This window comes from Lycorma delicatula, chromosome 4 (genome assembly GCF_047948215.1).
Source record: "Lycorma delicatula isolate Av1 chromosome 4, ASM4794821v1, whole genome shotgun sequence".
In the NCBI taxonomy this organism is placed as follows: Eukaryota; Metazoa; Arthropoda; class Insecta; order Hemiptera; family Fulgoridae; genus Lycorma; species Lycorma delicatula.
Window position 1 is genome coordinate 86,070,823 of NC_134458.1, and position 14,490 is coordinate 86,085,312.

At 27.1% G+C, this 14,490-nt stretch overlaps 1 protein-coding gene across 1 annotated transcript in view; it reads left to right on the forward strand.

The window, feature by feature from the left end:
- The first annotated feature begins 2,654 nt into the window (after positions 1-2,654).
- The window catches only part of LOC142323620 (uncharacterized), a 330,873-nt gene continuing 319,037 nt past the window's right edge, over positions 2,655-14,490 (forward strand). The window contains exon 1 of the mRNA XM_075363491.1: positions 2,655-2,841. Within this exon, the coding sequence (XP_075219606.1) occupies positions 2,760-2,841 (82 nt within the window). The 5' untranslated portion in view covers positions 2,655-2,759. The remainder of the gene's footprint in view (positions 2,842-14,490) is intronic.

A 14,490-nucleotide genomic window follows, 5' to 3' on the forward strand; every position in this document is an offset into this window, starting at 1 on the left:
TCCGAAGGTCTAAGGAACGATTTTGCAAATTCTTGTTGAGCTTCATTCAAACATCACCGCTAGATAAGTACATAAACAAGCGAATATATATACTGATGTGTCATTTACGTTTCATTCACTCAAGTAGTACGACTATGGAAACAAATAATCATAAACATCAGTCGGATAAAAATGTAGCCATCGGTTGAATAAACCTCGATAATCAGGTGTTATAAATGTTGTTTTGTGATGTCGGACTCGAGTTCAAACGTACAATTAGGTTAGTTTTAAGTGAATTCGAATGTCTGCATTGCTGATATATTTTGGTTATTCGGGTACAATTAATGGTATCATCCAAGGTCTAGGACTAATAAGGGCATTATAATTTCAATATATGAAATAACTTAGGTTTTCGGTAATAGCCTGTATTTGTTTAAGATTGTATGTCAATCATACGTTGAAGAAAAAACTAGTGAGTCTATCTTTGCGATCAAGTTATGAAATAATCTATACATTTTATAGTCTATTATCTATATAGTAATGAAATAATCTATGATATTTTTCATCGATGTAAGGAATATGCTTTACAAATGGTATTAAAATGAAATATTTGGATATCTTAGGGAACGCAACTTTACATATCCTTCTGGATAACACATCCGGTGTATATAATAAAAGAAATTTTGATCCTGGACAAGATATGAATTATTTAAATTTCCGGAGGCAGCTCTGTTGATTTAACTGGATCAGCTATCACACTGAATATATGTGCTAGCTGATGGGCCATCTATTTCTTAGTCGAGCTTGATAACACAACTCTACTTTAGGGTTTATCTAAAGATTGTTTCCGATTTCCTGATTATAAAACAAAGGGAACAAATGTCTACGGTGTCATATGCTTAAAGTGGGCGTCAAAATTCTCTTAAATTTGACAAACACTTAAATTAATAGGTATAACACACAATTGCATTTATTAATAGAGCAAAACTATTCCTTACGTGTAAAATGTTCTCAAGTATAAATGTAAAATACTAGGCAAACGGTTGTAAAAGATCTGGCAGAGATCAGTCATTCCCTGATAACTGTATAGCCAATATCAAGGATAATAATCATCGCATGCCAGGCTGAATAAGGAACATGAAGAGAGAAGTTACTTCCTTCATCGACCCGAATATACTACTGCAATCAGAATGTCGAACTGGTGAAAATGCGGGTGATATTCAGCCCTAGAAATGTCTGTCACCTTCATCTGTTCACCACATAGGGGTGGTGATCGTATAATAAACATCCTTACTTTCAGAGAAAGTACTTTCTTGCAGCGTTTGTACCTCAGGTGCTTTACAAGCGTCATAGCCATAAGAAAGATCGGGGCAGATGATAATACAAAGCAATAAATTAATAAATTAGCATCTTCCAATATACATTTATTCTATGATTTTTAATAAATTCAGGACTGTAACTTTATAAAGTTAAATTAAGGACTATTAAGTGGAAAGATTGAGTGAAGTTTATAATAAAAATATAGATAAAAAGTAAAGAAAACAAACAGCGCTAACAGTAAGTAAAGTTGTTTTCTTATCGACAACGCAGTACTTAAACGATACTACTAATAGCAACTTCATTAACACATAAAAAGTCCCGTAATATTTACAACAAACTCACGGACACATACATACAAATACCAACGTAAAGAATGAACATGAATAATGAATAGCATTACATAATATTCTTCCGCTATAAATGACAACTATTCTAAAAAAAGATCGTAACAGGATAATGGAGTTATTTTTTAAAAACGAGAAATACTTTGTATCTAACATAAGGTAAAAAGACCTACAAAATAAATATTTTTATTAACGCGTACACGTATTGTAAGAAATTATAATAAATAAATATTTAAGATGAGTTAAATTATGATCAATTATCGTATTGCGATAATGTTGTTACGTAAATTATAGAAAGAATGGCAAGCTCTATTTTGACTGATAATGTTATCAGTTATTCATAGAATATCATCATTGATAGTTTACTGATTTAATCTTTTTTTTTTTTTTTTAATTAAGATGTACGATAAGTATTTTATTATATAATTACGATAAAAAGTTGTTACGATAACTAATTCCAACCGAAAGAATTTCAATTTGTAGTCATAATACTTTTCGAAATGAATGAAAGTATCACAATATATGGACAACGCAGAAATTTATGTAAGGATATGCAAACGTAGGACATGTGTACCGTTCTTATTATTACTCGTTGAAACGGAGAAAGCTTAAAGAAGCCTTGCAGAATCATCTTCACCTCGTCTCAAGGTCAAAGAAAGTATACGAGGTTGGTAACCGAAAGGAAGGAGCCTGTACTGATGTTCGGTCCCGTTCCATAAGGACACATGGTGAGAGGGGAAGAGAAGTAGGAAAAACAGGTGAGCTAACGAGTCATTCAGCCGTGAGCTATTCTCAACCTTATTTTGTTTTGTTTGCGAACCACGGTGTTTCTGTACGAGCATGCAGACCCCTCTCTCTAATACCATTGTGTAACAGATATGGCGTGACATTTTAGTTTAACAAATAGCCACTAGAGCGGGTTTTACGAATCATCGGGTTGGTTGATTTAAAACTTCTTGGCGCGCATATTCTCTCCCTGCCCCTCCACGAGGAATTGGCGCTCAACCTGTTCTAGAGTTGTGTGTCCGTCAGTTGGACCTCGTGCGTGGCTGTGGTAACATCGGTTTGTTCTCGATATTACTTCATTAAAACTCTCACAAAAATAAAACATAACGCATGTTCAATTTTTCTAATATGCGTTCAGGCTTGCGGCAAGAGTTCACCACATTCCTTATGGTATCTACAATACTTCTAACAGGTAACAGTATTTTTAATAAATAAAATGAAACTTATTTTTAAACTTCTTCGTCAGTTGTTTCACTTTTAAAAAGTGAAACAATGAAACTTATCTTTTCATTAAATTTGGAAACCGTATAACTAAAATAAAATTAAAAAGCTTCCGGTATAAATCTATTGAAAACAATGTATGTTCAACTTTTTTTTTCTGTTTGACGTACTTTTAAGACTTTCACGATAGAAAAACATCTGTTACTAATAATGTAAATTTATTTTATTAAAAACAAAATTCCTGTAATATACTTTTCGTAGCAATCTTGTAAATTTTAATATCCGATCACATAAAAAAACTATTTAACATAATTTCATTACGTTAATTTTTTAACATAATTAGCTTTTATATTTCCACAATCATTTATTTTATTGAATTTGATACGTAATTCAATAAGTATGTAAATGATTTTTTAAAAATATATTTTTTGTCCTCTCCTATCACAGTTCGGTAAATTAAAAGAACAGACTAAAAAAATAAATACAAATGTAAACAAAAATTATTAATGGAAAAGTTGAACAGACTATTCATATCGCCAAACCAGTTTTTTCTTTTTAGTAAAAACATAACTTGCTTGTAATACTGTTCTAAATTCAACCGAATTAAATTAAAAAAAGAAATGTCTTTTATAAAATCGAGAAAAAAAATTAAAGATACCATTTATTAAAACTATGTTATTGAATATTAAACAAACTAGAATTACAGTAAATAAATAAATAAATATATATATATATATAGAGTAGCAGAGTAAAATTTATTTTTATTTTTAATAAGGTTGTGTTCACTTATTCGTAAATAAAGAATTTGTAAGAAGCATTTTTTTTTTATTGGCCGTTATTAAATAAAATTAGACACAACGGTACATCGTTTAATTTTAAACTCTAATTACAATCTGCTGGTTGTAGGTAATTTTTAAACATAAGTCTTTCTTATTTTCTCGTGTGTGTTCTTTATATAGGCCTAAATTATTTTATTAAATGGAGATATTCGTTTTTGAAATACAAATAACGTGTTTTACGTCTCTCAATCCGAAGTAACGGTTTTTTTTTGTCAATATTACTTTGTCTATATTACTTTTCTTTCTGCACTGTTAGAATAATTGAATATATATAGAATTAAAAAAAAGAGAATACTTAATTAAATTTCTAAAAAAGTAATTTGTAATACAAAAAAGAAAAACAAACCTTTATTTATATGAACGAATAATATTTATTTCATTAGAATTTATTCTTTTTTTGGACTCGATCAAAAAAAACTCTTTCTAAAAAAGACCTTATGTCTGTTTTTCTTGTTTTTTTTTCTGTTTGAAATAAAATAGACACAGATCTTGTAAAATTCAGTTACTATTCTCGTTATCATAATATTAATATGTTCTTTTTTAATTTTTGCGGACTAAAATTACTTCTATAGAAAAAATTTATAAGAAAATATAAATGAAATATAAAAAATTAATTATTGTTTATCAGAGTTTTTTTTAAATTCTTTTCCACGCGGATAATACAAGTTATAATCGACTTTAAATTACTGAAATAAAATGCTTTTTAATATTTTGCAGTTTTTTGATCCTTAAAATGAAAAATTTCACATCTTAAATAAAATGTAGGAAATATTGAATGTACATGCTGAATTTAATTAATTTTTATTTCTTTTGTAAATAATTTTTAATTTAAAAAAAAAAATGTTTTAAAATATATATATTAGAAAGCCTAAGACTTTTTTTAACATTTCTTATTTAGTTAAAACAATAATAAAGTTTACATCACGTGAAGCATCTCATATTAGATCCGTAGTAAATTGGTTAAAAGCGGCCCTTAAATTATTGGATAATATTTAATCTAAGTAATATAAATTATAATATGTAGCAGCCGATTACCAATAAAAAATTCAATATTTTCACTTTAATCTAATTAGTAAATTTTTCTGTTGTTACTGCTGCATTTGTTGGTGGTATCGGTAAAAATCGTGATTATTTTTTTTTTAATTTTTGGGCGGATGAAAATATAAATAATGAAGGCGGTTCGCAATTTGTTTATCGTTGTTTGGTTCTTCGGCCTAGAGATTACAAATAACTACACACTGCGTTGTATTTTTGTAATGATTTAATTAATTAACAGCTTTAATTTGAACTACATTCAACAATTTAAAGAAAATTTTTTTTTTTTTTGTAAATCATACATTACCGTAATACAATATTTGAAATCCAATAAATTTTGAAATCAAAATATTTCTCCTTTACACCCGTAAATTACCTTTCTTACATTTTTTCAAGTTTCTACTTTTTAGATGAATGACCGGTATAAAGTTTGCTTTCTAATAAAAGTAAGTGATAAGCATTTAAAAGAGTATCGGTTTAAGGGTCCGAGAGAAACCCTAAAATTTCAGCGTTATTAACATAAAAATCAGTCGTTAAATAAACAGTTTCTTAAAGATCGTTTAATCTATCACAATTTTTATCATTAAAGATACCATTCTATCATAAAATTTACGTTATTTTTTCAAAATGTTCATAGGATTTTGTAAAAACGTTTTTAGGGAATCTCGGCTAGACGTACCAAGACTATTCGCGAGAATTATTTTCCAGTTAAAAATAATATACTAGTATCGTTGTACATAAAATTTTTTGACAATCTTCTTAAAATATACATTTTCATGGAATGATCAAATCGATTTACTTGCGATAAGATCAAACAATATTTTTTCGCTTTTAAGTATCTCAATAAAATGCTAAATTGGTCGTTATTGTTAATTAAATATTTATTATCCTTATACATACATATTTTTATATATTTTTTCATCTAAAGAATAATATAGTATTTTATTTTCGGCGCTAGTAAATTGATATCTATAGAAAAAAGAGATCACCTGACCAATTTATTTAAAATTAAATTTAAATACATACTTTCACAAAAACAATATTACTCTATCTATGAGTTTTTAAATAATAATAATAATAATATCATTTAATTAAACCTAAATTTCCTCTTCGTAATCATTTAACGAATACTTATATATATATATATATATATATATATATATATATATATATATATATATATATATATAATATATATATATATATATATATATGTAATAAAACATTTTTCAATTAACTTTTTCAAAGTTGTTATTTTATTCTATACAATTATTAATTTTTTTCCCCACGTATATTTGTATCACTGTTATTTAGTGATGCAAATAAAATAATTGGAAAACTAGATGGCCATTTCGATTTCAATAAATACTGAGGAAAAGTATATATTTGTAAAAAAGCAAAATAAATACATTTAAAAAAATAATCATAAAAATTGATAATTAATTAAAAGTATGCGAAACACTATAGAATGAGTACATCTAAATTTTTTTTTAAATAGGAGTTTAAATGTACAAACACCAATTGTTTTCGGAAATCCCAATTGAAATTATATCTGTTGTTTTGTATTCAAGTAAAAATAATTATTAACGTTACGTATTATAACATTATAATGGTTATTGTATTACATCTAGTAATATAATATTAGTATTTAGTGTAGATATAATATATTTGTAAATATTGAATAACAATTAATATTGATGTATCGATATAAATAATATCATAATAATTATTATACAAACAATCAAATTATGAATATTTTATCTACTCGTGTTGACTACATAAATTTTTTTTTACATATTAATTTTATATCTTATGATTCTGCTGTAATATCAGCTGGGTTTTCCCCTGGATTTCTTTGATAGTTTTAGACATGTTGAAGCAGTTAGTTTTATTTTTATCGGTAGAATAGGGCTCCTAAGTGTTTTATATACGTCATGTGTAGTTGTAAAATGTAGTGTGTAAAGTATTTATTTGTTAATGATAACTTGAAGTCATAAATTTATTTCGTCTCTTAAATCCCTGTAAGCAGTTTTAATAAATCTTGCGAAATAATAACAACCAGAAATCGGTAGATAACAATTCTTAAACAATTTTTTACGTTTATAATCTGATGGATTGACAATCGATGGATTTCCCGCGAACGGAATGGGTTTAGAAAAATTTGATTGTTTATTAATTTTTAATCAGCTTCACAAAAAGGAAGAAGTTTTCAAATCGATGAGCGCGGTGTGTAGATTTTCATAAAAATTATGCTCGAGCTTTATTCAAATGAATCGGTTTCGATAAGTTTTTTTTTGTAGGCAAAGTTTCTGTGATAGTTTGATAGTAAGACTCTTTCAGATAACATTAATGAAAGGTTTTTAAAACCAAAAATTATTTTAATAAAGTAACTATTGTGTTATTAACATTCCGTAATTAAGGTGGTTAATTTTTTTAATTTTATTCTGTGCAATTGATTAGTTATAGATTAATTTAAGCAGATCTAAATCTTTATTTATGTTCTTGGGAGATCTACCATCTCTGAAATTACAAAAACTGTTACAACATTTGTTTTAGAAGAGGTAAAAAAAATCTGTGTAGATTTTTATTATGGAGGAATTACAACGATTAAATAAAGATTATCCTGCTGTCCATTGGAATAGTTATAATTTTTTTTTCTAGTGACAGTCTTGTGTCAGGTCACCACCTACTACCCACCGGGCTGGTCTAGTGGTTAACTCGTCATCGCAAATTAGCTGATTTCGAAGTCGAAAGTTCTAAGGTTCAAATCCAAGTAAAGACAGTTACTTTTTTACGGATTTAAATACTAAATCATGTATACCGGTGTGCTTTGGTGGTTGGGTTTCAATTAACGTTACATTACAGGAATGATCGACCTGAGATTGTACAAGACTACACTTCACTTTCATTCATACATATCCTCTGAAGTATAATACCGTACGCTGGTTCCTGAGGCTAAACATAAAGTAGAAAAAATAGAAAGAGAGTCACCACCTACAACCGTCAAATTTACTTATATACTTATAAGTATAGGCTTATACTTATAATATATAAGTATAAGCCTAATTTCGGAAAAATTATTGTTAGAATATATAAATGGTTCAAATTAAAATTCGAATATTGTAAAAAAAATATATACCTGCGTTATTGTTCAACCTATATTTCATGAGAGTGGGTAACAGAAGTATTATTGATTTTGAATGATATATGTAATATAAATTTTTACTCAGCAAAGAGTATCGGAGTATTATTCCTAAAATGTAGCACACGCCTAGAAACAAAACTGGAAAACATAACTCATACGTCTTCTAAATTTAATGATACTCCTGACATATTGGAAGCTTTAAAAATCTTATATAGAGTGATTCACTTATTGTTACCGGTACTTTCTGAGCTCATTTTACTAACGAAAATAATGAAAAAAATTCAAATAAACATTGGTCCGGAAACTCTCCGTTAGTGAGTTACGGCTGGCAAAAGATTTCGCTCTGATTCCTGGGCAAAGACTAAAATAAAACCTTACTGAAATTCTATGAACCCAAATTAAGGGGTACATTTCATGGTTTCTTATTGTTTTTGATCTGAAAAACTGAATAAAATAGGTTTCAGAATCATAATACTAGTAGTTATCAAAATATCCGACGTAAAACAAAAATATTTGTCTAAAAACATGTTTTTTTTAAAGCTTCAATACAAAAACTGTTAAATGACTAATAAATGCGTACAATTTTTTATCAAGACTTGTAGAGAATTTAATTCTGAGAAAATTGGTGTAAAACAGTCCAGTAAAACATAAATACAAGTTCAAGAGATTTGATTTCATTACTAGCATTTATCGAGTGAAACGAAGGCATACGCGTACAAAGCGTGTTTGCATGTTTGCTTTCCTGCAAAATACAATGATACAAAATATAGTGTTTTATTAAAGATAAGTGTAAAATTAAAAGATTTAATAGAATTGTTTTTTATTAGGCTATTTTAGATAAATTTTCTCAAAATTAAATTCTCTACAAGTTTTGATAATAAGTTTTACGCATTTATTAGTCATTTAACAAAGTTTTTGTATTACAAACTTAAAAAAACGTGTTTTTAGACAATTTTTTTCTCTTTTACGTCGGATATTGTGTAAACTACTGGATGTTTGATTCTGTAACCTGTTTTATTCAATTTGTCAGGTCAGACAACAGAAGAAACCATCAAGTGTACCCCTTAATTTGGGTTCCTAGAATTTCAATCTGCCCAGGAATCGGAGTGAAATCTTTCGCTAGCTGTAACTCGCTAACTGAGCGTTTCCGGACCCGTGTTTATTTGAATTTCTTTCATTATTTTCGTTAGTAGAATGAGCTCAGAAATCACCGGTAACTGCATGAATCACTCTATATTAAAAACATTAGATTAAAAACCTTTTTCCAATCCGTCTGGGTTCTACTAGACCCCAAACATGAGCCTTATTTGAGAATTTCTGAAAGAATCCTTATTTATTATTTAATTGAGGAAATTTCCGAGGTTGTTACTCGCAGGAAAACCACTTTTAAGGTCTATCGGTGCTTGGTGACGTATTTACGGGCCATTCAGAATAGAATAAAAAAAAATCAGCCCGATCCTTCCAGTAGAACGTCTGGATTGACTGGAAATAAGTTTTGAGCTCGCATTTTACCTGTGGGTAAAATGGTAAGAGAAAATCAAGAGGTTGGGAGTGAAGCGTGTTGTAAATGAAATAGGTTTTTAGCCAATTTTTAAAAATATATAAAAACCTTTATAAAACGATTTTTTATATACTCGTACTTTGTAATAATAACGCTGCAGAGTAGCAAGAGGCCACTAATATCTTGTTAAAAAGTTTTTGTATTTCTTCCCATGTATATATTTCCATTAATCTTTATATTAGATCAAAAAAAAAAAAAAAAAAAAAACAACGTATTGTCACTATTTTTTACTTGATGCTCTTAGACTGTTTTTATATTTTATCATTTAGTGTTATCATCAGCTTGTAAATGGGTGTGTGTGCACCTTTTAGTTGACGTAGATAATTAATTTATGCATTTATTCAAAAGTTTTTCCGCTATCAACAACTACAAAATATTTCTTTCTCCATTTTATATATCTTTAATTATAAAAAAATGTTTAAAAATAATTAATCGCTTTTTTAACATAATAAGTATCTATAGTACAATAGGAATTTATAATTAGAAAAGGTTTGTTGTAAATAATCTTGATTTTAATTTTTGGTGTCATTTTTTTTAGGAGAGTAATAAATACTCGAATGTATTTGATTAGTTTGTACAGAATTATACAATTCAGTTGATTATGACAAAAATGAAAATGTATTCGTAAAAAAAATAAATAAATAAAATTGACCCAGTTGAAGTTTGTCTTAAGTAAATAATACGAAAATATCTATTTTAATAATATTTATTTTCTACAAATAATTTTAAGTTGTTAAATATAAATGTAACATATTTTTTTTTATGGATCGATAAAATTCGACGTGACTGGTTTGATGCTATTCTACAATCCTTTCTATTCTGCGCTAATCTTTTTACCTGAATATATGTAACACTTCTTACATCGATTATCTTTTTCACATATTCCAATATTTGTCTTCTGTAGTTTTCCCTTTCTACCAACTTCACGTTCCACGTATGGTATTTCGTGTTTACCTATTTTGTTATTTAATTCTTCATTATCCTTCTTTCTGTTACATTTCATTACCTTTGTTTTACATTGCGTGTGTATATAATTATGCGTATACATATATTTTTTTTTTAATCCTGTTAAAAATATCAATAGAAAGTTTAGTAACTTCCCGAATGAACATTCTCATTATTATTATTACTGTTCTTTCCATTTTTAATTCATTTCTAACAAAGTTATTATCTCTAACTCCTTCTTACGCTACATACGCTAACTTAATATAATTTATTTATGTCGTATTTTGGTGGTTTATGGCATTTTTAAAATTATTAAAAAGTTAGTTTTTTGCCATTTTGGGGTCTTTCACTTGATGTAAAAAAATTGATATTTATGCATTTTAGTAACCTTACATTAGTGCGTTTGAACCAAATTTGGTAGCTTACACCGTTATTGAGGAATGATTATTTTTTATTTTAGCGGCCATTTTGAGGCGAACCTGACGCCCGGTCGCGACCATTCGTGTATTTTTGTTATCCTCTAATGGTAATTAATCTGAATCCGTAAACAAAATCCGAGACAGAAAATGTTTGCATACATACTGAATTCAATAACGAACTGTTTGTTTAAAATAAAAACTATTAAAAAATGTTAATTATTAAAAAGATATTAGTGGATTTGTTTGATATATCACTATTTCAGATTAAATAATTAAGATTTTTCTAGTTTGTAAAAAAAATGTGTTTACAGTAAACCATCATTCTCTCTTTTTTAAAATCATAATACACCAATTATTCACATATTTAACTAAAACGAAATATTTGTTACCTATTTATGAAAAATGTATATTCTGGAGTTAAAGGAGCTCAAAATTAATGTACCAACAAAAGATTAGTATAACCGGATATAATATATATATATATATATATATATATATATATATTATATATATATATATATATAATTATATATTATATATTATAATTATATATTATATATATTATATATATTATATATATATATATATATAATAATATTCTATGGACAATATAATTAGACGTCGATTATCCGGGGAGATTCGATCGGATTAGTACCTACCGTGCACATTGTAGGGATATGTAAAATACTCGTAAAAACTTAAAATTAACCCTGCGGTTAATCTATGTAAACTCGTTTCTGTATTTATCTATCTTAGAACCTCCACTATCAACGATTGAATATAGAAGAAACTACACTTATAATCTGCATTTGTAAACTTGATTATATTAATGGAATGAATTTTTAAAAAAATTAGGATTAAAGATAAGAAAATATATTATTCAAAATTATAATTGTTTAAATATATTATTGTAGTGTAGATTTTTACGTTGTTGAAAAGTCAAAGAAACTTTTCAAAGTATCAGGATAAAGTTTTTGCTGTTTCACCGATTTCATTCCGCTTTCAAAACAGTTAAACGGCTCGTTGAGTGAAGCACTTATAAATATTCTTTCGTAATACATAACAAAGTTTTTATTTTTTATAATACCTAATGTATATAGTAATATACTGTATAAAATGCTACCATTATTCAATTTTTTTCTTTACTATTTATATTCGGATTCTTTCCGATTGATTATGTTATGCAGCGATTACAGAATATTTGTCAAACTATTAGCGATAGCCGCAATAGTTCGACAGTTAGTTTCGTTGGTGTCGTTTTTTATTAGTGTATGCAAAAAGGGAAGGGATACTACACAGGTACTATATATTTCTGTTAATGTACCACTCTTATGCTTTAATCCGTCTCTTTAGACCAATACAAAAAAAAAAAAATATTTCAGATTCTAATACAATTAAATCACTGACATAAAATAATTATAAAAATTTAAATATGAAAATATTTCGTACTGTAATAAAAGAGTAATTACTTTTTAAGAAAAAGCCGTTCTCTCGTTTATTCAGATAACTGATCGTTCGGTTGACTGAGGTCCTTTAGAATTCTACAAAAACCTTTCATTTGAGATCAATTTCATTTGGGTAAAATCTTATTTTATTCATTCTTTTTATTCGGTCGAAGGGCATTCATGATGATAAACAAAGAAAGGATAACGTCTACAGTAGACTGTGACAAACCAGAAGAGCGATTATGATGGAGAAAAGAAATATGTTGGTATTAAACATATATTTAGGTAAAAGAAATAAATTTCTTTAAAAAAATTGTAGTAGAAGGAAATGCAGATGGTAAAAACAGTAAAGGAAGATAAATATTACAGTACATAAAATAGATAATTGAGGATGTACGATGTAAAAGGTACCGTATGTTGAGGCTAAGAGATTGGGCGCATATTTGATTGGAAATTCATCAAACCAAACGAATAAGGAAAATAAATGTTAACTGGTTCTCGACTACAACTTACAACTTACGGCTATTTAAATATACTGAACTTCATTTAGCATGCACACATTTTTTTTTTTCATGAACTTTGCAATGAATGATTTTAATTTATCGCCAAAGAAACAAAATTAAAAACGTTTTGATTACTAAACAATTTGTTGTACTGTGTTCCGTATATAAAGAACGTGCAGAAAGATTACAATTTGCAATCTGACATTAATTTATGTGCTTATTATATTTTTGAATAATAATTAATAGATCTATCTTAAAATGTGTCAGACGTATATTTTATGTTTTTTGCCCAAATATTATTTCTTGTTATCCCAACTAAAATGTCCCGAGACCTTGCAAAAATCTGTATATAGTAAAATATTAGTTATTATCATCTTTTTTTTTTAAATAAATAAAATAGAAGTTTTCACATTTAAACCGTGATGTAATATAGTAATAAAGTCATTTTGTGATTTTTTTTTTAATACGTAATGTTTGATAAACTATAACGCTCGTTAATTCTATCTTAATTACGTAAACAAAATCATTAAATCATTTATTATTAAATATAATGTGTGTATGTGTGTTCACTCTGTATCATTTATAATGGTGGGAGCCTATGTATATTGGTATAGTGCTGATTTATAGGCTTTATGTTTAAGCTTTAAATCGTTGATTTTTTAATGATATTTGGGGAGTTTTATCGGTAATTCAGTTTCCTTTATAACTGCAGTTGTTTTAACCTTTTAAATTGTTAAACGATCTGCGGACTTAAATTATTAAATTGCGGCGTTTTTCACAGCTGATATAAAAGACTTCTCAAATATTTACATTAATCGAAAGTACTATCCTTTTTCTATGGATAATGTTAAAAAAAATAAATATTTACTAAAAAAAAAAATTGTAATTAATTTAAAATTATCACAGCTATTTTCTTTTCTTTTCTTTTTATTTAATCCGTTTCAGAAAAATAAATAAAAGGTTTCAATTTTGCTAGATATTTTATTTTTTATTATTTTTTTTTTAAATTAAAACTTGATAACTACTACTACTGGTTTGATTAAAACCTTGTATAAATGACGTAGTTTTGCTAACAGTTGCATAAATGTAGATTTTCTTGAAATATTGTAAAAACTGAATATTTTAAAATTTCATTAAAATACTCCTATTTCTTAAATGTTTCGTAAATATATATATATATATATATATATATATATATATATATATATTTAATAGATATTTAAATTTATAATAGATAGATATTTAAATCAATGTCATTTATATAGCCAGGAAAACTAGTATAGCTTAAAAAATAAAACTGTTAAAAATAAAAAATGTTTTTTTTTGAAAATTTTTATTCCTGTTAAATCACGATTTGCATCAAACATAAATAATTTTCATAAGAATTTTGAAATTTGCGTACGGTTTGTTAAATGATATTAAAACACCTTTTTTTCTATGGAACAGAAGGGGATATATGGGCGCAACTGAATATTTCTTAATCTGTCTGCAGTTTGTCGCTGACAGTATTCATAATCGTGACATCTACTACGGTGATGATAAAGCTATTAGACACGTTTTGCTCTCAGGCGGAACTGGTATGAAAGCTTTAGAACATACGAAGCATGGTTTTTTGTTTTAAGTAAGTACCGTTTTGATATAAAAAATTAGAACATTTTTAAAAGAGATTATTTTCACCTTCTTTCTTTTTCTGTTTAGCCTTCGGGAATTACCGTTCAGGTATTTCTT